Consider the following 25,622-nt stretch of genomic DNA (forward strand, 5'->3'; position numbering starts at 1 on the left):
GAAAGAAAGGATAGTGTACTTCCTTGAATCTAATGGGTTACAGGATCCGAGGCAACATGGCTTTACAAAAGGTAAATCGTGCCAAACGAACCTGATTGAATTTTTTGATTGGGTGACCAGAGAGCTGGATCGAGGACATATGCTAGATGTAATTTACTTGGATTTCAGCAAAGCCTTTGATACAGTTCCTCATAGGAGACTGTTGAACAAACTTGAAGGGCTAAAGTTAGGACCCAAAGTGGTGAACTGGGTCAGAAACTGGCTGTTGGACAGACGCCAGAGGGTGGTGGTTAATGGAAGTCGCTCGAAGGAAGGAAAGGTAACTAGTGGAGTCCCTCAGGGTTTGGTGCTGGGGCCAATCCTGTTCAATATGTATGTAAGTGACATTGCTGAAGGGTTAGAAGGAAAAGTGTGCCTTTTTGCAGATGATACCAAGATTTGTAACAGAGTAGACACTGAAGAGGGAGTGGAAAATATGAAAAAGGATCTGCAAAAGTTAGAGGAATGGTCTAATGCCTGCCAACTAAAATTCAATGCAAAGAAATGCAGAGTAATGCATTTGGGGATTAATAATAGGAAGGAACCATATATGCTGGGAGGAGAGAAGCTGATATGCACGTACGGGGAGAGGGACCTTGGGGTGATAGTGTCCGAAGATCTAAAGGCGAAAAAACAGTGTGACAAGGCAGTGGCTGCTGCCAGAAGGATGCTGGGCTGTATAAAGAGAGGCGTAGTCAGTAGAAGGAAGAAGGTGTTGATGCCCCTGTACAGGTCATTGGTGAGGCCCCACTTGGAGTATTGTGTTCAGTTTTGGAGACCGTATCTGGCGAAAGATGTAAGAAGACTTGAGGCGGTCCAGAGGAGGGCGACGAAAATGATAGGAGGCTTGCGCCAGAAGATGTATGAGGAGAGACTGGAAGCCCTGAATATGTATACTCTAGAGGAAAGGAGAGATAGGGGAGATATGATTCAGACGTTCAAATACTTGAAGGGTATTAACGTAGAACAAAATCTTTTCCAGAGAAAGGAAAATGGTAAAACCAGAGGACATAATTTGAGGTTGAGGGGTTGTAGATTCAGGGGCAATGTTAGGAAATTCTACTTTACGGAGAGGGTGGTGGATGCCTGGAATGCGCTCCCGAGAGAGGTGGTGGAGAGTAAAACTGTGACTGAGTTCAAAGAAGCGTGGGATGAACACAGAAGATTTAGAATCAGAAAATAATATTAAATATTGAACTAGGCCAGTTACTGGGCAGACTTGCACGGTCTGTGTCGGTGTATGGCCGTTTGGTGAAGGATGGGCAGGGGAGGGCTTCAATGGCTGGGAGGGTGTAGATGGGCTGGAGTAAGTCTTAACAGAGATTTTGGCAGTTGGAACCCAAGCACAGTACCGGGTAAAGCTTTGGATTCTTGCCCAGAAATAGCTAAGAAGAAAAATTATTAAAAAAAATAAAATAAAATAAAAAATTTTTTAAATTGAATCAGGTTGGGCAGACTGGATGGACCATTCGGGTCTTTATCTGCCGTCATCTACTATGTTACTATGTTTCTCAATAACAGACTATGGACTTTTCTTCCAGGAACTTGTCCAAATCTTTTTAAAAACCAGCTACGCTATCCGCTGTTACCACATCCTCTGGCAATGCGTTCCAGAGCTTAACTATTCTCTGGATATTACGGCCATAGAACACGTTCCAGAGCAAGACTCAGGCTCTAGGAGATACTCGATATACTTAATTGTTCCAAAGAAAGAATTCAATCATTGGAGACCAATTTTGGACCTCAAGGCAGTCCATGCGGCACTGAAAGTGCCTCTCTTCCACATGGAGACAGTGCGCTCAGTGATGCATCGGTGGTGCTGGGGGAGTTCCTAGACTCCCTGGATCTGATGGAGGCATATTTCCACATTCCTATTTTTTCAGACCACTGGAAGTACCTGCGGTTCCATGTCTTGGGGCAATATTTCAGTTTGCAGTGATGCTTTTTGACTTGAAAATGGCACCCAGGACCTTCACCAAGGTGATGGTGGTGGTGAAGGCCCATCTTCCCATCCTGGGTGCCCTGGTTCATCTGTATCTGGACAACTGGTTGATCAGAGCCTCCTCACTGTCCAAGGTGCATCAAGCTGTTCAGTAGGTGGTGCAGTTGCTACAGCGCTTGGGCTGGGTGATCAACTTCAGGAAGAGTCACCTCAAGCCAACCCAGGATCTGAAATACCTGAGTGTTCAGCTTCACATGGGACAGAACAAAGTGTTCCTGCCTATCTCCCATCAAGAAAAGCTTCGATAGGTTGTCAGGGATCTTCTGGCCACTCCGGTTCAATAGCATGGCAATACCTTCAGGTTCTGGTGACCATGGTGGCAACAATTGATGTGGTGCCTTGGGCCAGAGCCCGCCTGTGTCCGCTGCAGGATGCTGTCCTTTCACGCTGGAATCCCCAGCGGGATCAATTACATTCACTGCCCTGAACGACTGTAGCTTTGAACAGTCTTGCATGGTGGTTGTGACCCATTTCGCTTTCTAGGAGCCTTCCACTTCGGATTGGGTGATTCTATCTACAAATGCAAGTTTAAAAGGCCGGGGAGCGGTATGTATGACCGTCCCTGATTAGGGCCAGTGGGCGACCTCAGAGCGCAAGTAGTCAATCAATCACCTGGAGTTTCAGGCAGTGCAGCTGGTTCTGCTCCACTTCGTGAATTGTCTCTGTCATCGAGCCAAACATTTCTTCGCGAACAATGCCAAGGCAGTGACTTATGTCAAAGAGCAGGGGGGTACGAAGTGTCCCTCTTTGAGCGTGGAGGTTCAGCTTTTGTTCTGGTGAGCAGAGAGCCATCTTGTGGTACTGTCAGCGGCACATATGGCAGGAGTGGACAGCATTCAAGCAGACTTTCTCAGTTGTTAGATGCTGGACCCTGGAGAGTGGTCCCTGTTCTAAAGAGCTTTCAAGTGCATAGTAGATTATTGGGGATGCCCCACGTTCAAACTCATGGTGACTGCGGCCAACAAGAAAGCCAATCAATTCTTCAATCATTATGAGGCTGGCAACAAAGACCTGGATGCTCTAGTTCAGCCCTGGCCATGAGAGGGTCTCCTTTGTCTTTCCTCCATGGCCTATGATAGGGCATCTGTTGAGGTGAATTGTGGCCCAAAATGGTCCGATGATTCTGGTTGCACCTGATTGGCCAAGGCAGCCATGGTATGCCGACTTGGTTCGGCTCCAGCATTATCGGGGGCTCAGGTTACCTTTTCATTCTCACTTTCTCACACAGTGTCCGACTGCGATGCAGGATCCGGACTGCTTTGGTATTACGGCATAGCTCTTGAGCATGCTGCGTTGACTAGCTGTGGCTATCCTTTGGTGGTGATTGCCACGTTGCTTCACAGCAAATAGAAGTCCACAGTGGTGGCCTATGCGAAGGCTTGGAGGTGTTACCAGGCATGGTGTGCCCTGAGACAGGTGGACCCTTCTGTTCCATCAGTTCCTCGGATGCTGGAGTTTCTGCAGGATGGCCTGAAGAAAGGTCTCGCGGTAGTTTTGCACCGAGTACAGATTGCTGGTTTTTCGTGTATGGGCCCTTCCCTGAGGGGCTCATTGGCCGTTCATTCGGATGTGTTTCGTTTTCTGTGGGGCGCTTTGCAACTAAGGCACCCTTGTGCCTTCCCTGTCCGACCTGGAATTTTATTCTGGTTCTACACTCTCTAGCCTGTCCTCCATATGAGCCTCTAGAGCAGGCATCTCTGATGGATCTCACGATCAAGACAGTCTTCTTGGTGGCTATTACCTCAGCCATCAGGGTTTCGGAGCTTCAGGCTCTCTCCTGCAGGGATCCCTTTCTGCGTATTACAGATTCTGCTGTGATGCTGCGTACTGTTCCTTCTTTTCTTCTGAAAATGGTTTCCGCCTCCCTGGTAAATCAGGAAGTCCGGCTTCCTGCTTTTGCTTCCTCTAGTTTGAAGGAACAGGACCGGGTGTTTCGGTCCTTGGTCATGCACAGAATTTTATTGTGGTATCTGGAGGTCACCAATGAGTTTTGCCTTTCTGACCGCCTGTTTGTTCTGGGGTGTCATGTCCAAAAAGGTAGGCCAGCTTCTAAGGCTACTACTTCCAGGTAGATTCAAATGGCCATTTCCATGACTTACGTGGTGACCGGAAAGAAGCCCCCCCTCCCCGCTTGTGGTGTGGGCTCATTCTACCAGAGGTATTTCGTCCTCTTGGGCAGAATTGTCGGTTGTTTCTCTAGATGAGATTTGCAGGGCGGCTACCTGGTCTTCCTTAAATACATTCACCAAGTTCTACAGGATTGATGTGGCAGCCAAGCAGGATATTGCTTTTGGTGCCTCTGTTCTGGCAGCGGGCTCATCAGTCCCATCCTGAATTTCAGGACTCCTCTGTTAGAAACATAGAAACATAGAAATTGACGGCAGAAAAGGGCCACAGCCCATCGAGTCTGCCCATACCAATGACCCACTCCCTGACTTTTACTCCCCTATAGATCCCACGTGAATATCTCATTTTCTCTTAAAATCTGACACGCTGTTGGCCTCAATCACCTGCTGAGGCAGCTCGTTCCAATGATCGACCACCCTTTCGGTGAAGAAGTACTTCCTAGCATCACCTTGAAATTTCCCTCCCCTGATTTTCAGCGAGTGTCCTCTGGTTACCGAGGGCCCTGTAAGACTAAAGATATCATCTTTCACCTCTATACGCCCCGTGATATACTTAAAGGTCTCAATCATGTCCCCCCTCTCTCTTCGCTCCTCCAGTGAGTACATCCGCAGTTTCTTTAGCCTTTTTTCATACGTGAGATCCCTGAGCCCCAAGACCATCCTGGTAGCCATTCGCTGAACTGACTCAATTCTCAATACATCTTTCCGATAGTGTGGTCTCCAGAATTGAACAGAATACTCGAGATGAGGTCTCACCATGGATCTGTATAGTGGCATTATGACTTCAGGTTTTCTGCTGACAAAACCCCTACGGATGCAGCCCATCATTTGTCTTGCCCTGGACGAAGCCTTCTCCACCTGATTGGCAGCCTTCATATCATCGCTAATGATCACTTCTAAATCACGTTCCACCGTGGTCCTGGACAAGGTTTCACCATTTAGTGTGTAAGTTCTGTGTGGATTTTTTTTGCCTAGGTGCATTACTTTACATTTTTTAGCATTGAAGCCTAGCTGCCAAGTTGATGACCACTGTTCCAGCTGCCGTAAGTCCTGCGTCATAAAGTCCGGAACACTGCTTTTGCCTACTATGTTGCATAGTTTGGCGTCGTCTGCAAACAGTGATACTTTTCCTCTAAGCCCTTGGGTCAAATCTCCTATGAATAAATTGAATAGAATCGGCCCTAAGACGGAGCCCTGAGGTACTCCACTCGTCACTGCTGACGTTTTGGAAGGGGTACCGTTTACCATCACCCTTTGAAGCCTACCATCTAGCCAATCCTTTACCCATGTAGTGAATGTATCCCCTAATCCCATCGATTTTAGTTTGTTCAACAGCCTGCGGTGTGGGACGCTATCAAAAGCTTTGCTGAAGTCCAAATATATCACATCCAGGGACTCCCCAGCATCCAGATGACAGGTCACCCAGTCAAAGAAGTCAATCAGATTTGATTGGCAAGACCTTCCCCTGGTAAATCCGTGTTGGTGTGGATCACGTAAATTACGTCCCACTGGTCTCAGAATAAAGTGGGATTGTACAAGAACATAGAAACATGATGGCAGATAAAGGCCAAATGGCCCATCCCACGTGCCTATCCCAGGCCCTTTTGAATTCAGACACAGTCTCTGTTCGACCACTTCTTCTGGGAGACGGTTCCATGCATCTACCACCCTTTCTGTAAAAAAATATTTCCTTAGATTGTTCCAGAGCCTATCACCTCTTAACTTCATCCTATGCCCTCACATTGCAGAGTTTCCTTTAAAATGAAAGCGACTTGACACATGCGTATTTATATTACTTTGCTAATCTTCTTTCTTGTAAATTCACACTATGATCCTGGAACCCACCCTATACCTTGCTTATTCGCCGATCATCTGCTTTTGACACTGTTCCTCATAGAAAGCTTTTGAACAAACTTGACGGGCTGAAGTTAGGACCCAAAGTGGTGAACTGGATTAGAAACTGGTTGACGGACAGATGCCAGAGGGTAGTGGTTAATGGAATTCGCTTGGAGGAGGGAAGATGAATAGTGGAGTCCCTCAGGGATTGGTGCTGGGGCCGATCTGTTCAATATGTTTGTGAGTGACATTGCCGAAGGGTTAGAAGGAAAAGTTTGCCTTTTTGTGGATGATACCAAGATTTGTAATGGAGTAGATACTGAGGAGGGAGTGGAAAACATGAAAAGGATCTGCAAAAGTTAGAAGAATGCTCTAATATCTAGCAACTAAAATTCATTGCAAATAAGTGCAAAGTAATGCATTTGGGGATTAGAAATCAAAAGGAGCCGTATGAGCTGGGAGGTGAGAGGCTGATATGCATGGATGGGGAGAAGGACCTTGGGGTGATAGTGTCTGAAGATCTAAAGGCGAAGAAACAATATGACAAGGTAGTAGCTGTTGCCAGAAGTCTGTTTAGAGAGAGGTGAGAGAGGTGTGACCAGTAGAAGAAAGGTGTTGATGCCCCTGTACAGGTCAATGGTGAGGCCGCATTTGGAGTATTGTGTTGCGAAGGACATAAAAGACTTGAAGCAGTCCAGAGGAAGATGAAAATGGTAGGAGGTTTGCACCAGAAGACATATGGGAAGAGACTGAAAGCCCTGAAAATGTATACCCTAGAGGACAGGAGAGACAGGGGAGATATTATTCAGACGTTAAAATACTTGTAAGGTATTAACGTAGAACAAAATCTATTCCAGAGAAAGGAAAATGGTAAAACCAGAGGGCATAATTTGAGGTTGAGGGGTAGTAGATTTAAGAGTAATGTTAGAAAATTCTTCTTTACGGAGAGGGTGGTTGATGTGTGGAATGTGCTCCCGAGGGAGATGGAGGAGAAGAAAATGGTGATGGAGTTCAAAGAAGCGTGAGATAAACACAGAGGATCTCTAATCAGAAAATAATGGGTATACATTGAAGAAACTAAGGCCAGTACTGGGCAGGCTTGCACAGCCTGTATCCTGTATTTGAACATTCAATTGAGGACGGGCTGAGGAGGGTTTTGATGGCTGGGATGGTTAAGATGGGCTGGAGTGAGCCTTGATGGAGACTCCAGTAGATGGAACCTAAGCACACTACTGGGCAGGGCTCTGGGTTTCTGGGCCAGAAATATTTAAGAAAAAGGACCATTTAAACTAAATAATTAATTTATGGAGCATGTATGGTTGGGCAGACTAGATGGACCACTCAAGTTTTTATCTCCCATCATTTACTATGTTACTATGATTTTTACACGTACTGGTAAGCTGGATTTCTGTTTTCTAACCAGCCTTTATGAGAGTGCCATCATAATGGGTTTAGCACTTAGTTTGGGAGGGTCCCTGTTTCAGCCCCCCCCCCCTTTGACAGTGCAGGCTGTGTCTCCCTATAGTACTGTTTTGTCGTTCAGGTTTCTAATGTTTCCTAACCTGTTCTCTCGTTTTTCATTGTTGCTGTTCTGCATTTGTTGAATGAGCAGAATTAATTTACTTGTCGGGAAGTTCTCTTGTTCCCCTCTCTCTTGTTTTTGTCCTCTACAGATGTTCTTGGCTGCTTTTAGACTGACTGAGGCATTGGCACAGTGATGTGCTATGAGGGGGAGGGGTTTAAGTCTCTGAAATTTTGAGGCTTCCTACAAAGTCCTAGTCTACTGGTCCCAGAATAAAGTGTGTATTTACAAGAAATAAGATTAGCAGAGGTAAGAACCTAATCTTTTGTTGTGCTCATGGTCACTGCAAAGTGGAAGTTGGTCATTCAGCAGTTTTTCTTTTTTGTTGCAATACATTCTTTTGTAAAGAGTGATAAGACGAATGAGTCAGGATGTTTTATGTTTGGTTTTGTATTTTGTATATAGGAGGAGCCACCAATTAAAAAGAAGCGTGTAGATTCAGCGATGACCAGATCTGGTAAGAGGAACTCTCAAAATACCTCCTGTACTAGTGTTGCGTGGGGACAGAATTCCCACCCGTCCCCATCAGTATCCTGCCTGTCCCCGCCAGAATCCCTGCCCGTCCCCACGAGGAATCTCCTCTATCCCTGCCCGTTCCCCCCTAAAAGTTACCTGTCCCCATAAAAAGCAGCAATTACTTCTGACAGTTTTGATTTTTTTTAAGTCTTAGTTTATTTAAACCAACAATAAAATAAAATATAAACAAATAACAGTGAACAAAAATAAGAGATGCATACATCACTGGAAAGAATTAGAATAAACATTAGGTCATGTGACTGTAGGGTCGACCATTTCTTGTTAAAAGAAATAAAAGAGTTGGATTTTGGGCAATATAAAACTCATATCTGTAGAGCAAACAAATCTGGTTCCACCATTTGGCATAGGTAACATGTGAGAGGTCCTTCCAAGATCCACAAATGGTTTTTAATGCAGCAATGAGTAAAGAATCAAACAATACAGCATCAAAATCATTTAAAAAAGAACTGAGAGAGGCACTTTTCAGGACAATGGTTGCATAAGAAAAATGTGCCAAAACTGAACTGGAAACCCCAAAACAAACTCAGCAAGCACTTCATTTTGTACTAAACACAATTGGTGAAATAACCATGAGAGGGGGCTGGGCCTCCCACTTTGAGCTTAGCCCCCTCAAAATGAACATCTCCCTTACTGTAGCTGGTGGGACATTTTGTTTTTCCATCATCTTGGTCCCAGTTTCTGCTTTTGTCTATCTTCTACTAATTCTCTTTCCAGTTCTCGGGAACCCTGGTTTCATCCTCGTGGGAGTCCTGTGAACCTGGAGGGGATCCCACAGGAGTCCCGTGAGCCTGGGGGGATCCCCACGGGAGTCCTGTGAGCCTGGAGGGGATCCCCACGGGAGTCCCGTGAGCCTTGGGAGATCCCTGCAGGAGTCCCGTGAGCTGGGAGGGATCCCTGTGGGAGTCCTGTAGACTTGGGGGGATCCCCATGGGAGACCCACTGGTCCCGCAGGATTCCCACAGTCCCCATTCCCGTGCAGACCTCTATCCTGTACCTGAATATAATTCAACTTGAATGACCAATGAAAAGACATGAACCAAATCCATATAAAATAAAATATTCTGTATCTATATAATAAAATGCTAAGCGCGCATGCACACTCTTACCGCGTGCTTCCCTGATCCCTGATCTGTCGGGCTGTGGCCAGCAAGAGTGCGCATGCGCTACACCAGAACTCCAGGACGCCCTTGGGTGTCGGTTTCAGGTGCGCGCGGCGGCTGCCAGGAGGAGGGCTTCACGGAGCGACGTGCCAGTTCAAGGCAGCACAGCTAAAGCACTCATCTTCTCCCTCAGGAATCTTCCCATGGCCTCCCCAGTAGCGTCACGGTGAAACAACAAACAGCATAGGCAGGGCCCAACCGCCATCTGATCCCCGAATCCATAGCCACTTTGGCAGAAAATACACCACCCTCTGTCCTTAATAGCACCAGAAACAGGCAAGAGGGGCTTTAGCGTCTTAAGTTTAGGCCCGGTATAGATGATTGAATTTAGCAGCCTTCGTGATGGGACCAACAATACTCCACAGCGCCACTATCAGGCATCCGAAAATTAAAAATCGGCATGGAGCAGTAGTGATTTTTTCTCAGTCACAGACTTGATCCTCGGCTGGATCCTTGTACTGTTTTAAGCATTAAGCTTATGGTTTGACCAGACATGGGCAAACTATAGCCCGCGGGCCATATCCAACCCATTTAGATGTTTAAACTAGCCCGCCAACCGTCCGGCCCTTCTCTACGATTGGTGTGTGGAAAGAGCACGAGCGTCACCACCAACCTCCGTTCTGCGCAGTTTAGCAGGTTGCGCGGTCGTGCGTCGCAAATGGCCGAGAAACCAGAGATAACAGTCTGCCCTTTGGGGGGGATTCTTTCTGCCGTAGCCCTTTCTCTTACCATCATCATTGTGCAGCGCATCAGAACCGTCCTCCCCCCCTGGACGCCTGGCCCTTCTGGCAAATTTAAGAACTCACTGTGGCCCATGAGTCAAAAAGTTTGCCCATCCCTGGGTTAGACAGTATAGACATTTTAAAAATAAATAAATAAATTTTAGTCCTTGGGATCTTGCCATATACTTGTGATCTGAATTGGTCATAAGAACAGCCATACTGCATCAGACCAATGGTTCATCTAGCCCAGTTTCCTATTTCCAACAGTGGTAAATCCAGGTCACAAATATCTGGTAGAATCCCAAAAAGTAACAACATTCCATGCTAATGATCCAAGGAAGCAGTGGTTTCCTTCATGTCTGTCTCAATAGCAGACTATGGACTTTTCCTCTGGGAACTTCCCCAACCTTTTTTTTAACTTGGCTGTGCTAACCATTATAACCGCAACCTCTGGCAATGAGTTCCAGAGCTTAACTATTCTTTGAGTATAGAAATATTTCCTCTTACTTGTTTTTAATGTATTCCTGAAACAGCCATAACTTCAGAAAAGAAATAAAAACTACAATCTTCAAGAAATTCCTGAAACAGCCCTAACTTTAAACTTACCGTCCTTCCCCCCTCCCTCTTCCCACCACACAGAAACTACATAACATACTCTTTACCTCTCTAGAAAGGACAAATGTTCTTCCATTGTAACCCTCTGTTTTTTATCTCTTTTGTAATCCGCCTTGAACCGCAAGGTAATGGCGGAATAGAAATCTCTAATATAGGGGGCGTGGCTTGGAGCCGCATTAAGATGGTCGGGTGATAGCGCGGCTCCTTCATAGCAGGTTAATGATCTGAGAAAATAAGCTACGGAACTTAAAATTTTTAATTGAAACTGAGCGTTTGGAATATATGATGACATCGTCAAAGCATCTGAAGGGAGAGATGGCTAGTACAAGCGCAGGATGCGCTAAAAGATCAAAAACAGAGCCGATAGTTCCCTCAAAAGTTCCGTTGCCGGGAGATGACAGTTGCGATATTGTGGCTGAACTCAGGCAGATCAAAGAAATTGTTTTAAACAACTCTAGGAAGTGGCTAGCCTCTCAAGGCAGATGGCAGTTCTGGATGTAAAAGTGAATCAAATGAAAAAAAGAACTGAGGCAAATGAGTTAGAGAGTTGCACGGGGACAAAAATCCCGCCCGTCCCCGCCAAAGTCCCACCCGTCCCCACCCGTCCCCGTGAGGAATCCCTCCGTCCCCACCCGTCCCCGCGAGGAATCCCCACCCGTCCCCGTGAGGAATCCCCTCCGTCCCCGCCCGTCCCTATAAACTTCAGAAATAGTTATTTCATTTAATTATGCTACTGAATTAAAGGCTCTGGTAGAAACCCATTTACAAATAAGCAAAAAGACTTTATTAATTTGGAAATATTAATTGGGAAGAATACATACTTTGTAAACAGGTTTCTACCAGAGCCTCTAATGTTTATAAATTTTTATCAACACAACTAATATACTACTTTATCCTGAAGCAAAAAAAAAAAAAAAATAGAATTCTTTTCCTACCTTTGTTTCCTGGTTTCTGCTTTCCTCATGTTCTCATTCAATTCCTTCCATCCACTGTCTCTCTTCCTTCTGCATCTTCCATTTGCTCTGTTACTGTGCCACTCCCTTTCTTCCCCCTTCCAAATTGGTCTGGCACCCATCTTCTTCCCTCCGCTCCCCCCATAGTCTGGCATCTGTCTTCTTCCCTGCCAGCGTCTTCTCCCTACTCTCTCTTCCCCATTTCCTTTCAGCGTCTTTCTCCCCCCATCTTCCCCATGTCCTGTCAGCGTCCTTCTCCCCCCTCTGTCTTCCACATGTGCTTTCAGCTTCCTTCTCCCCCCTCTGCTTCCCCATGTCCTTTCAGCGTCCTTCTCCCTCTCTGTCTTCCCCATGGCCTTTCAGCGTCCTTCTCCACCCCCCCCCCCCGTCTTCCCCATGTCCTTTCAGCGTCCTTCTCCACCCCTTTTTCTTCTCCATGTGCTTTCAGCATCCTTCTCCCCCCTCTCTTCCACAAGTGCTTTCAGAGTCCTTCCCCCCCGCCCTTCCCATGGCCTTTCAGCGTCCTTCTCCACCCCTTTGTCTTCCCCATGTGCTTTCAGCGTCCTTCTCCCTCCTCTGTCTTCCACAAGTGCTTTCAGAGTCCTTCCCCCCCCCCCCCGGCCCGTCTTCTCCATGGCCTTTCAGCGTCCTTCTCCACCCCTTTGTCTTCTCCAGTGCTTTCAGCGTCCTTCTCCCCCCTCCTTCTCTCCCGCCCCGGGTGCAGCACAGCCGGCCAGGTCCCCTTACTTTTGTGGCGCTTCCCCGACCGACCGACCGACAACAGCCCCGGTCCGACAAACCTTCCTGCCCTTAACCGCGAATCTAAATTACCTTCTTACAGCTGCTGTAAGAAGGTAATTTAGATTCGCGGCTACAGGGCAGGGAGGATTGTCAGACCGGGGCTGTTGTCGGTCGGTCGGGGAAGCACCACAAGAGTAAGGGGACCTGGCTGGCTGTGCTGCATCTGGGGCGGACCGTCCCCCTCCCTTGGTAGCCACTCGAACCGCGAGGCTACTCTCTGTCTCCTTACCTGCCCTGCCTGCAGCACAGAACCGAACGGAAGTCTTCCCGACGTCAGCAGGAACCCCGCGACCCTCGGAGGCGTCCCCACGGGATCCCCGTGACCCGAAGGGGGGTCCCGTGGGATTCCCGTCCCCGTTCCCGTGCAGCTCTCTAAAATGAGTCTGAAATTCAGCAATTAAAGCAGGATAAAAAAGAGATCTTGAGGATTGTGTTAACCGTAGTAAACGGAACAATTTGAGAGTTATTGGCTTGCCGGAAGGCATTGAAAAAAATGATCCGGTCTTGTTTTTGGAGAATTTTTTGCCAAAGATTCTGCCACTGAAATTCAAATTTCCTATGGAGTTTGAAAGAGCCCATAGAATTCCGCCTAAAAGATCAGAAAAACAGCGGGGCCGCGTCCCTTAATATTTAAGCTATTGAGGTTTCAGCAGGTTACAGAGATCCTCAGGCTGGCAAAAGAAAATCGTAATTTAAAGTGCCAGGACTCAAAAATTTTCATTGTGCCTGATTTTGCCAAAGCCATGGCACAGAAAAGGAAAAAGCTGTTGTAGCTGAGACCAAGATTGAAAACTCTTGGGGCGAGTGGTGAACGCCTGGAACTCTCTCCCGAAAGAGATGGTGGAAGAAACTACCATTCTAGGATTTAAGGGAAAATTGGACGCACATCTTCTTGCAGGACACATTGAGGGATACGAGTGACTAGTGTATGCGTCAGGGTACGCCTGGCTGAGCCTCCGCGTGTGCGGATCACCGGACTGGATGGACCCAAGGTCTGATCCGGTGCAGGCATTTCTTATGTTCTTATGATATATCCAGCCATAATGAGAGTCACATATAAGAACAGGACTCTAAATTTTGAAGATCCGATGAAATTGAGTGGATTTTTGGAGAATTGTGAACATCAGATGTCTATGTAGTCTACCTTTATATATAAATAATTTTAAAAAGAAAGGCATGAAGCTCTGTTGAATGAACATTCTAAACAGACCTTTTTACTGGATATAGAAGACAACATTCTCTGGCTATGGTGTGGTTTGATTCAGTTTATTTAAATGTGATTGACTTATGTATGAAAGACAGAAATATAAATGAAACAGATTTGCTTGAAGCAATGTCAGTGCTGGTGAATCGGGAGTTTGATGGACAGTCATATAAATTTGTGATATTATTTGCTGACATCAAGAAGTGAGGCTTTTGAAGTGATTGGGACATGGCAGCTTGTGAGGATACCAGAATGGAACAGTCTATGGAGGATCTGGAACAGGATAGACTGAGAGGAGTTCAGAATATGGCAGCGAAGGAAGGAATCAGAACATGGAAGCGTATGAAGAAACATGAGTATGGAAGTTTATGAAGGAACCAGAGCATGGAAGTTTATGAAGGAACCAGAGCATGGCAGTTTATGAAAGATTCTAGAGCATGGCTGCTTATTAAAGGATTGGATGGTGATAATAATTAAAATAGGTGGTTCTTCTGTGAAATTTCTCAGAGGAATTTAAATGTATGAGATGCTGTATTTTTTTCTAATTTAGGAAAGAAAAGATATGAAGATTAGATGTGCATAACTATTGCATATAAAGTTCCTGGGTTGTGATACTACAGAAAAAGATAATATATTGAACATTCGGGATATATATAAGTTATGCTATGATGCTGAAAAGTGTCTGAGAAGTTGATTTAATGGAGATCTGAGTTACTTGTACTGTGGTTGCAGTTTGTGTGGCTTTGAAAGTTCATATTTAATATTAATGTATTATTTTAGTATGCAATATAAAATCTATGTGCAGCATATAAATATAATTTTAAGTCAAATTGTGTTCAATCATTAAATCAAGGAGATTTGGGCTTAGGGTAGTATGGATATTGGTTTTAAGTGGGTATGGAATGGTATTTTATGTCAGGAGATTGATATTTAAAGATGAATAGTTTTTAATTAATCTATTTTTGGGTTAATTGGGTATTTGTAACAGTTCCTATTAAAGTCCTATAGTATTGCATATAAGGAAAATAGTGTTGATAATATGAAAATTTGAGATTTTGTTGGGTAAAATGAACTAATAGTCTTAATGAAGTAATTTTCAAAGGATAAAATAATCAGTTTTAATTTGGGTGGATTGAGTGTAGTTAGCTTATGAATTTTAAAGATTTAAAGATGTAAAAGATGTAAAGATTTTAAAGATTTTAAAGATGTAAAAGTTATTGGCCTGTGGGAGTTGCTTGTCACTTGTTACCATATGCGTGTTTCTAAGTTTTCACTTTTATTTAGGGGGGATGGGAGGAGGTAGGGTGGGGAGGAGGGAAAGGGGATTTGGGAAGGGGGGTTTATGTTTTTTCAGATTCTGAATTTGGGGAAAGTGTAAATTTTAATTGGTTGCATTATAAAGTATTTATTGAAATATTTATGAAAGTATATTTTATATAGTAATGCATAAACTTCCATACTCATGTTTCTTCATACGCTTCCATGTTCTGATTCCTTCCTTCGCTGCCATATTCTGAACTCCTCTCAGTCTATCCTGTTCCAGATCCTCCATAGACTGTTCCATTCTGGTATCCTCCATGTCACAATCACTTCAAAAGCCTCACTTCTTGATGTCAGCAAATAATATCACAAATTTATATGACTGTCCGTCAAACTCCCGATTCACCAGCACTGACATTGCTTCAAGCAGATCTGTTTCATTTATATTTCTGTCTTTCATATATAAGTCAATCACATTTAAATAAACTGAATCAAACCACACCATAGCCAGAGAATGTTGTCTTCTATATCCAGTAAGGGCGGACGACTTGGAATCATTATGGGTTAAACTACCAGGAGGAGCAGGAACAGACATAAAATTGGGTCTGTACTATCGCCCACCTGGACAATCGGAAGAAATCGACCAGTACCTGGAGGCCGAACTGAGGCAGTTCTGCAAAAGCGGAAGCGTTGTGGTGATGGGGGACTTCAACAACCCGGGAATAGACTGGAGCATCGGGCACTAAAGCTGTACGAGAGAGACCAAATTCATGGAAGTCACGAGGGACTGTTTCATGGAACAGTTGGTCACAGAACCAACACTGGAAGATGCCACTCTTGACCTAATCTTCAACGGACTAGGGGGACCCGCTAAGGAGGTGGCGGTACTAGCCCCACTAGGAAACAGCGATCACAACATGATCCAGTACAGGCTAGAAATTGGACCATCAAAGGTGAAAAGAACCACAACGGCAGCACTCAACTTCAAAAAAGGGAATTATGATGCCATGAGGAAAATGGTGGGAAAGAAACTCATCGATACCACAAGGAAGATAGAGTCCATAGAAAAGGCCTGGACCCTACTCAAGGGCACGGTGCGCGAAGCACAGAACCTGTGCATTCCCAAGTTCAGGAAAGGGTGCAAGAAAAATAGAACAAAAAACCCAGTGTGGATAACAAATGCAGTGAAAAAGGCCATAAGCGATAAGAAGGCATCATTCAAAAAATGGAAAAAGGACCAGACAGAAGACAACCAAAAGGAGCATAAAAGACACCAAAAGGAGTGTCACCGAGAGGTTAGGAAAGCAAAAAGAGAATATGAAGAAAGACTGGCAGGGGAAGCAACAAACTTCAAATCATTCGTCAGGTATGTCAAGGGGAAGCAACCAGCTAGGGAGGAAGTAGGACCCTTGGATGATGGAGACAGAAAGGGAGTGGTAAAAGAGGAAAAGGAGATAGCGGACAGGTTAAATGAGTTCTTCACGTTACTTTTCACAATGGAGGACACAACCAACATTCCGGAACCTGAGAAGATCGGAAAAGGAGATCAGGATGAAAATCTGGTCCAACTAGAGGTGAGCAAGGTGGATGTCCTCAGGCAGATAGACAGGCTAAAGTGCGACAAATCGCCAGGTCCGGACGGCGTTCACCCAAGGGTACTCAAGGAACTAAGGAACGAAATAGCTGAGCCACTTCGACAAATATACAACCTATCCCTAAAAACTGGAAAATAGCAAATGTCACGCCCATCTTCAAGAAAGGCTCAAGGGGAGACCCTGGAAACTACAGGCCGGTGAGCTTGACCTCGGTCCCTGGAAAGATGATGGAAGCGCTGATTAAAGACAGCATTTGGGAGCACATCGAAAACAATGGGCAACTAAAGTCGAGCCAACATGGCTTCTGCAAGGGCAGATCATGCCTCAAGAACTTATTATACTTCTTTGAGGGGGTGAACATCCAGGTGGATAGAGGGGAATCCATAGACATCATTTACCTTGACTTCCAAAAAGCCTTTGACAAGGTACCACACGAAAGACTGCTAAGGAAGCTATGGAACCACGGGGTGCAAGGGGAGGTCCACCGATGGATCAAAAACTGGCTGGCGGACAGGAAACAGAGGGTTGGAGTAAAGGGCCATTACTCAGATTGGCAAAGGGTCACGAGCGGAGTTCCACAGGGGTCGGTGCTGGGACCACTCCTGTTCAATATATTTATTAACGACCTGGAGGCGGGAACAAAATGTGAGGTTATTAAATTTGCGGATGACACTAAATTATACAGCAGGGTCATAACCATGGAGGACTGCGAAGACCTCCAAAAAGATCTGACAACACTGGAAGAATGGGCCAAAAAGTGGCAAATCAGCTTCAACATAGGGAAATGCAAGGTCATGCATATTGGGAAAAAGAACCCGATGTTCACTTACAAGATGGGGGAATCACCGCTAGGGGTGAGCAACCTTGAAAGAGACCTGGGAGTGATGGTGGACGCAACATTGAAGGCGTCGGCGCAGTGCGCCGCAGCCTCAAGGAAAGCGAACAAAATGTTGGGTATCATTAAGAAAGGTATCACAACCAGGACAAAGGAAGTCATCCTGCCACTGTATCATGCAATGGTGCGCCCGCACCTGGAGTACTGTGTCCAGTACTGGTCACCGTACCTCAAGAAAGACATGGCGGTACTTGAGAGAGTCCAGAGAAGAGCAACTAAGCTAATAAAAGGTATGGGGGACCTCTCATATACTGACAGACTGAAAAAGCTGGGGCTTTTCTCCCTGGAAAAGCGACGACTCAGGGGAGACATGATAGAAACCTTCAAGATCATGAAGGGCATAGAAAAAGTGGATAGGGACAAATTTTTCAAACTAAGGGGAACCACAGGTACAAGGGGGCACTCGGAGAAATTGAAAGGGGAAAGGTTTAGAACAAACGCCAGGAAGTTCTTTTTCATCCAGAGGGTGGTGGATACATGGAACGCGCTGCTGGAGGATGTGATAGGCAGAAGTACGCTACAGGGCTTCAAAGAAGGTCTGGACAGGTACCTGTAGGACAAAGGGATTGAGGGGTACAGATAGGAGTAGAGGTAAGGTTATAGGGACAGGATTAGAGGTAAATTACAAAATTAGTCAGAAACCACTGTTCAGGCAGTGGCCTGATGGGCCGCCGCGGGAGCGGAACGCTGGGCAGGATGGACCTCTGGTCTGCCCCAGCGGAGGCAACTTCTTATGTTCTTAATGATTCTTAAAATATTTTCATTAAATGTAAATGGTCTAAACCATCCGATTAAGAGGAAAAAAACGTTCTTATTTTTAAAAAATCAGAATGTGGATATATGTTTTATCCAAGAGTCTCATCTGTCTGCTGAGGAATCTAAGAAGCTGGAGGGGAACTGGGTGAAGCATTGCTTCTTTGCCCCTGCGGTAAAGAAAAAAGCTGGTGTTGCTATTTTGGTTAACAAAAAATGTAATGCAGTGTTTAATTTAATTGCTTTTGATCCCTTAGGAAGATGGGTGCATGTTAACATGAGTATGGGTAATACTACTTTGGCGCTCTTCAATGTATATGCCTCTGATTTGAAATAAATACGAGTTTTTTAAGTCTCTACAACAATTGATTTTGCCACTGGCTGCTTCTAAATTAGTAGTGGCAGGAGATTTTAATGCTGTGATGGATCCTTTAATGGATAAAAAACCTAGCAAAATTATAAAGTCATTAGGTTTGGATAATTTTGTACAGTCTTCCAATTTAAAAGATATATGGTGTATTCTTCATTTTAATGATCGAGAATTTTCTTTTTGTTCCCATGTTCATAAATCATTTTCAAGAATTGATTATGTTTTTATTTCAGATCATTTAGTACATCAAGTAACACAAGCCTCCATTGATCCTATCATTTTGTCTGATCATGGGGGTGTGTGGGTTGAATTTAATGTTATTGATCAAGATAAGAGTAGACCAATATGGAGATTTGATAATGCTTTGCTTGCAGATCAAAAATTTTGTGAAGAATTTCAACTAAAGATAGATGAATATCTTCAAATTAATAATACAGAGGAAATTTCTATGGAAACTTTATGGGATGCTTTTAAGGTAACTATAAGAGGGCAAATTATTTCATATTCAGCTCATGTTAAAAACAAATAAAAAAGCATTTTTTTAGTTTAGAACAAGAAATAAAACTTTTAGAAACAAAGTTGTTTGTTAAATGGGAGCATTTCACTTTGCAAGCTCTTTTAAAAATTAAATGTAAGTACAATGAGATTTCTTCTAAGTTAATTAGAAATGATATTTTTTCGCAGCAAGCTCTGTATTATGGAAGCTCTAATAAGGTGGGAAGTTATTGGCTAATTATCTTAAAGTAAAGAAAAGGAAAACAAAAATTAGTATAATTAAAGATGAAAAAGGGGATACACATTCTCAAATTGGTCCTATTTTAAAAACAATTTTTAAAGTTTTATAAAGCCCTTTATTCTTCTGAGCCTTATTTGGATAGGGAAAAAGATGGCTTTGAATTTTTGAATTTAATTGAGGGTCCAAAAGTTCCTGATCATATAAAAAGAAGTCTAGAAGAACCTATATCACTAAAAGAATTACAAACAGCATTGAAATCTCTTAGAGTTGGGACTGCTCCAGGTGGTGATGGTTATACTGTAGAGTTCTATAAGTCTTTTCAAATTACTTTGTTGCCCCATTTATTAAATTTATATTTGACCCAACTGAATAAAGGTTGTATTACAGGTACTATGGCAGAATCATTAACTATTGTTTTGCCGAAGCCAAATAAAGATGCCACTTTGGTTTCAAATTACAGGCCTATTTCTTTAATTAATGTTGATGGGAAATTATTGGCTAAACTTTTAGCATTACGTTTGAAAAAGTCTCTTCTTTACATAATTGGAATGCACCAAATGGGTTTTGTTGCTCAGAGACACTCTTCTAATAATACTAGATTGGCTCTTCAGATGCTATATTTAACAAAGGATCTAAAAAATCTGGCCTTCTCTGTATCTTTAGATGTGGAGAAGGCTTTTGATCGGGTAGAATGGGTCTTTATGTACCAGGCTATGGAATGGTTTGGTATGGGTTCAGGATTTATACAAATGATTCAAGCGTTGTATAGCTACCCTGTTGCTAGATTATATATTAATAATAATTTTTCAGAATCTTTTAAGTTGCAAAGGGGGGTTAGACAAGAGTGTCCTCTGTCTCCTTTGCTTTTTGATATAGTACTTGAACCCTTGTTATTAGCTATTCAACAGGTAGGGGAGATACAGGGTATTCCATATTCTGGAAAAGAATATAAGGTATCTGCTTATGCAGATGATATACTGCTTCATTTGAGGAATCCTGAAACAACCATTTCATGTTTGCTTGATTTGATTGAAAAGTTTGGGAAATTCTCAGGATATAAAGTAAATTGGAATAAGTCAGAAATTCTTCCTTTAAATGTGCACTGTATAAAAGGTTTATTTGATTCATTTCCTTTTATTTGGAAGGAGGAAGGAATAAAATATTTAGGTATTTGGATAAAAAACACATTTGAAGAGACAATGAGAGTGAATGAAAAAACTTTATTACAAAAAGTTACAGAATTGTGTGAACAATGGAATCTGTTGCATCTGTCTTGGTGGGGAAGAGTCCAAACTGTAAAGATGATGATATTGCCTGTGGTTTGTTACCAAATGGGTATGATACCAGTTTTTTTTCAGGGGTCTTTTTATAAAAAGTTAAACAGTATTTTGTCTAAATTTATTTGGCTGGTTAAAAGAGTAAGAATTGCTTTAGTGACTTTACAAAAGCCAATTGCAGAGGGTGGGGTAAATTTTCCAAATTTTTATAGGTACCATCAATCCTATATCTTGCGCCAAGGTATGTATTGGGTCCTCCCAGAACTCATAGAAAAGCTACCTGATTGGTTATGGTTAGAATGGCAGCTCATTTTTCCTATTAGGCTTTGTCATCTTCTCAGTATTAAAATGCCTAGGTTGCGGAAAAACAATAAGATATTAATGGACACATGGAAAACTTTAAGATATGTTAATAATTTAACACCTCTTACAATTCAAAAATCTACATATCAAAATATCTGGCTAAACTCCAGGATCCAAATTGGCGGTTTTAAGATTGTCTGGAAGGATTGGATTAAAGCAGGTATATGAACCTTAAATGTTGTTATATCTGATGGTAAACTGCTGGAGTTTTCACAGTTGCAAATAAAATTTGGTCTTGATAAAAAACAAAGTTATAAATGGTTGCAACTGAAGCAGGCTATTCTCCGAGAGAACGAGAGCCAGAAGGCCTTGAGCATGCACAGATGCTCAAGGCCCAGCCCAGGCAAGAGGCGGGAGCTCGCATTCACCCTTACAATGAGCAGAAAGGGTAAGGACCGTGCTTGGGAGGAAGGGCGGGCGGATGCCGCTTTCAGTACGGGGGTGCTTTGCGGTTCTTGCGGGGGGGGGGGGCCTTCGTGGGAGGGGTGGTTGCGATGCCGGTTCGGGGTGGTGCGATGCCGGTTAGAGCGGGGGGAGGGGGTGATGGAGCAGCACCGGTAGCCTCGGGGGGGGGGGGGAGGGGGTGGAACAAATTGTTCAAGTTTCCATTATTTTCTATGGGGAAAGTTGCTTTGATATACGAGTGTTTTGGTTTAAGAGCATGCTTCTGGAACAAATTATGCTCTTAAACCAAGGTACCACTGTATAATGTAATTCCTCTGGTTTTTGTACTTTTTGAAAGGGTGAAAAATTGATTCACTCTTACCCATTCTGCTGGACTTAATGATATAGAAGTGGAGTGTGGATAGAATCACTAATTCTATATGAAGCCAATGCTGGACAGACTTCTACAGTCTGTGTCCTGCATATGTTAAGACGGATCAGGATGAGCTGTAGTTAGCAATGACAGCAACTCCAGCAATGTAGCCAGTGGTGAATTGTTTTGAGTGGATATGCCAAGTAGCAAAACAGATTTTATGCTGCTTATCCTAGGAATAAGCAGTGGATTTCCCCAAGCCATCTCAATAATGGCCTATGGACTTCTCTTTTAGGAAATTATTCAAACCTTTTCCAAACCCTGCTAAGGTAACTGATTTCACCACATTCTCCAGCAACAAATTTCAGAGTTTAATTACATGTTGTGTGAAGAAATATTTTCTCCAGTTTGAAGAGGTGTAAGAGAAAAGTGGGAGGAATAGGGTGAAGAAGTAGAAGATGTGGAAAGCATGCTTGCGTTGGTTTAGCAGAGGAAATGGTGAAGGTGATGGAGCAGACTGGTTGAGCCATTTTCTTCTGATCTTGTTTTGGCCTGTGCTGTTAGTGTTGTTTTATCAGATCACATATTACTGAGGTGGTTCTGCTTACAGTGCCAGAGGTTTTTGTGAAAGCAGAGGAAGAGTCTCTTGGGGAGGAAGAGATAGGGCAGTTTGTGTGCAAATAATAATAATAATAACTTTATTTTTGTATACCGCAATACCACAAACAGTTCAGAGAGGTTTACAATGCAAGAGACTGTACATATACAGCGAAGATACAATGCCAGGGAATGTATTATGCAGTTGAGAGCAGTTTACAATTCAGGGGACTGTACATATTCAGCATAGGTGTTTATACAGCGAAGATACAATGCAGATTTACAATGCAAGAGACTGTACATATACAGCGGAGATATTTATACAGTGAAAATACAGTGCGAGAGACTTGTAGAGCACGTGTATGGGGCAAGTATGAAAGAATGCTTGTAGAATTTTATTCTGTCTTTCTGTTTCCTTATAGGTGGCAAAAGCTCCATGTCGGATGAAGTTGATGAGATTGAGGTGTATGGCAGCGAGGCACAGTCTGGTACACAGCTGGCAACCTATTCCTTTGAGGTACGTGGCCAGTAAAATTTAAGTTGCACATAGTGTAACACTGTCATTGTGTTAACACAACCGAACTGGAGGAACTGCATAATGTTGGATCAAGTATGTTTTTTCAAAACGAAAAGGTGGTTTTGACAGTGGGTGCAATAATAGATGCTTGCTCTGAACACATTGGAGCCAAATAACTTGAATGATATTGTATGTTTCAATGTTTATGTGACAGTTCCTCTTTAAGAGCAGCATAAATTATAACTGGTGGGAAACAATTGTTCTTTAGCACTCTCCATACTGGCATAGGAGCTTATCCCAGGACAAGCAGGCATGATATTCTCACATGTGGGTGACGTCATCTACAGAGCCCTGATGCGGAAGCATTTTCAAGCTAACTTGATTGAAGATTTAAGTTTGCTCTGCTGCTCCACGCATGCGTGCCTTCCTGCTCCATTAGGGGGTGCATCCCCTCGTGGTCTCCAGTTCAAAATTTTCCGCTGAGCCTAGAAGTCGTGTTTTTTCAGGCTCTGCCCCAACTGCCTTCTAGCACCGCGATTTTCTTGTTTTTCATCGTTTAAGTCGCTGTGCGCGAAATTTTTTCTTCTTCAACTTGATTCCTGCTTCGTTTGACCGACCCGGAGGCTTCCGGGTCCCCGTGGCCGCGTGGCTACTCGAGCCGCGGCCACTTTCGATTCTATGTCCCGGCCTTTGACCGGCTTTAAAAAGTGCACCCGGTGCGAGCGGCTTCTTTCCATCACAGACCCGCATCGCCGGTGCATCCTCTGCCTGGGGGCCGCTCATCCAACCGACTCCTGTCCCCAGTGCGCTACTTTCCAGAACCGGGCCCTCCGTCGAAGAAAAGCCCGCATGGCGGATCTTTTCGCCCCAGACCAACCTTCTACCTCGGCCTCGAGGTCGGCCCCGGCCTTGACCTCGGCCCCGAATACCTCGGCATCGCCTCGAGACTCGACTCCGAAGTCCTCGGGACAACAGAAAGCCTCGGCTCTGGGTAAGTCCCCTCTTCCCTCTTCAGGTTCTGTACCAGCGAAGAAACCAACCTCGGGGACACCGGCGACGCATGGCGGAAGTCCCATGCTTACAGCCCCGACGAAGCCTTCGGGCCGTGCCTCCACCACACGGGAATACTCTGATACGAGGTCACCCCCGGTGGAGTGCACCGAGGCAGTGGACATACCTTCGATGCTGTCCGTGCCCGTCTTCCAGGACTTACTCCGAGCAATGATCTCGTCGGAGCTGTCCGCTGCAATGGCCCATCTACAACCGGCCTCTGCCTCGACCTCGACCCCGCATGTGCCAGACCAGCCTGAGCCTCGCGTCGAGCCACCTCGGGGAAAAGTGCGCAAACTTCGCCGCATCTCATCCTCCTCGGACTCCTCGCCGAGGCACCCGAGGCGCTCTCCCTCCACAGGGCAAAACGTAGGGCTAAACCAACAGAAACCTCGAACCGCCGTACCTCTAAGAAGGCCCGGGGTTCCCCCACTCTACGAGGCCGTTCACCTACACCTCGTACGGGACCGCTGAAGGTGGCAGAGTTATCACTCTCCAACCCACGCATCCTCCGAACTCCCCCTCGGACCGGGGCTCCGATCCGAGGTTTCGGGCTTTCACCAAGGGAGTCCGGGTCGAGGTCACCGATTCGACATCGATCGGTACCCCGAACCCCGGCATCGTCTCCGAGGGGCTCCTCGAGACGTCGGAGATCCACGACCCCGGAACACTTTCACAGTACTTCCCCGGTCTCGGAGCTTGGATCGGAACAGGAACCTCGCTACTCGAGGGAAGCCTCCCCTTCCTTCTCCACCTGACGGAGGTCTCGTTCACCGACCCCCCACGGGGCCTCGGGAACATCCCGACCATCCTTCTCACGCTTTGTCCAGGACATGGGCCACGCTTTGAATTTAGACCTCCAGTCCGACTCCAGATACTCTAAAGAGTACCTAGCGGAACTGGATATGCCATCACTACCCAGAGAGTCCCTTCGCTTACCGCCTATCCCGATACTCCAACAGGCTCTCTTCAGGAACCTGGAGACCCCCTATATGGTCACAGCCGTGCCCTCCAAAATGGAGGCCAAGTACCGTACAGTACCCTTTCCGGGATTTGAACAACCACAGCTCTCCCACCAGTCGCTGTTAGTAGAATCCTCCTTAAAAAAGGCTCACCCCTCCCGGGTCTCAGCGGCGGTCCCCCCAGGCCGAGAAGGCCGAACCCTAGACAAGTTCGGCAGGAGACTATATCAAAATGCGATGATGGCCTCTAGGGTGCAAAGCTACACTTTCACCTTCACATCCTACCTCAAACACCTCATTGGACTACTGAGAGCCTTTGAGACTGACCTACCGGCCTCCCGCCAAGGAGCCTTTAGACTGCTTTTGGAATCCCTCTCCAACCTACGCCTCCATCTATTTCACGCGGCCTACGATGGCTTCGAACTCTCCTCCAGAGAAGCAGCGTTTACTATCGCCATGCGCCGACTAGCTTGGCTACGCCTGGTCGACATGGACCCCAACTTACAGGACCGGTTGGCTAACCTCCCCTGCGTGGGAAAAGAACTGTTCGATGACACTATCGAGCCGGCTACAAAACGCTTCTCCGAACACGAACGCTCGTTTGCCTCCCTCATCCGACAAAAGCCCAAACCGCCTGCGTCCAGGCCGTATAGGGCCCCTCCGCGCCGCTACCCACAAAAATCCACTCCTGCCTTCTCGCGGCCTCCACCCAGGCGTCCGCAAGCCCACCACCGGGCCATGCCCAAGTCCCAACCGCCTGCGACTACCAAACCATTCCCATCGGGGGTCGTCTCAAAGCCTTTTACCCTCGCTGGGAACAAGTCACGTCGGACGCATGGGTCCTTGGCGTGATCTCATCAGGATACTCTCTCAACTTTCGGACCATTCCTCCGGAAAACCCCCCAAGGAATTG

The 25,622-nt window shown here is 45.2% G+C and overlaps 1 protein-coding gene across 1 annotated transcript in view; it reads left to right on the forward strand.

Moving 5' to 3' along the window:
• Positions 1-25,622, forward strand: part of CPSF1 (cleavage and polyadenylation specific factor 1) — a 406,695-nt gene that overhangs the window by 137,317 nt on the left and 243,756 nt on the right. Inside the window, exons 13-14 of the mRNA XM_033933046.1 lie at positions 7,991-8,042; positions 22,603-22,697. Of these exons, the coding sequence (XP_033788937.1) occupies positions 7,991-8,042; positions 22,603-22,697 (147 nt within the window). The remainder of the gene's footprint in view (positions 1-7,990; positions 8,043-22,602; positions 22,698-25,622) is intronic.

The sequence above is a fragment of the Geotrypetes seraphini genome, chromosome 2 (assembly GCF_902459505.1).
Source record: "Geotrypetes seraphini chromosome 2, aGeoSer1.1, whole genome shotgun sequence".
Classification (NCBI taxonomy): Eukaryota; Metazoa; Chordata; class Amphibia; order Gymnophiona; family Dermophiidae; genus Geotrypetes; species Geotrypetes seraphini.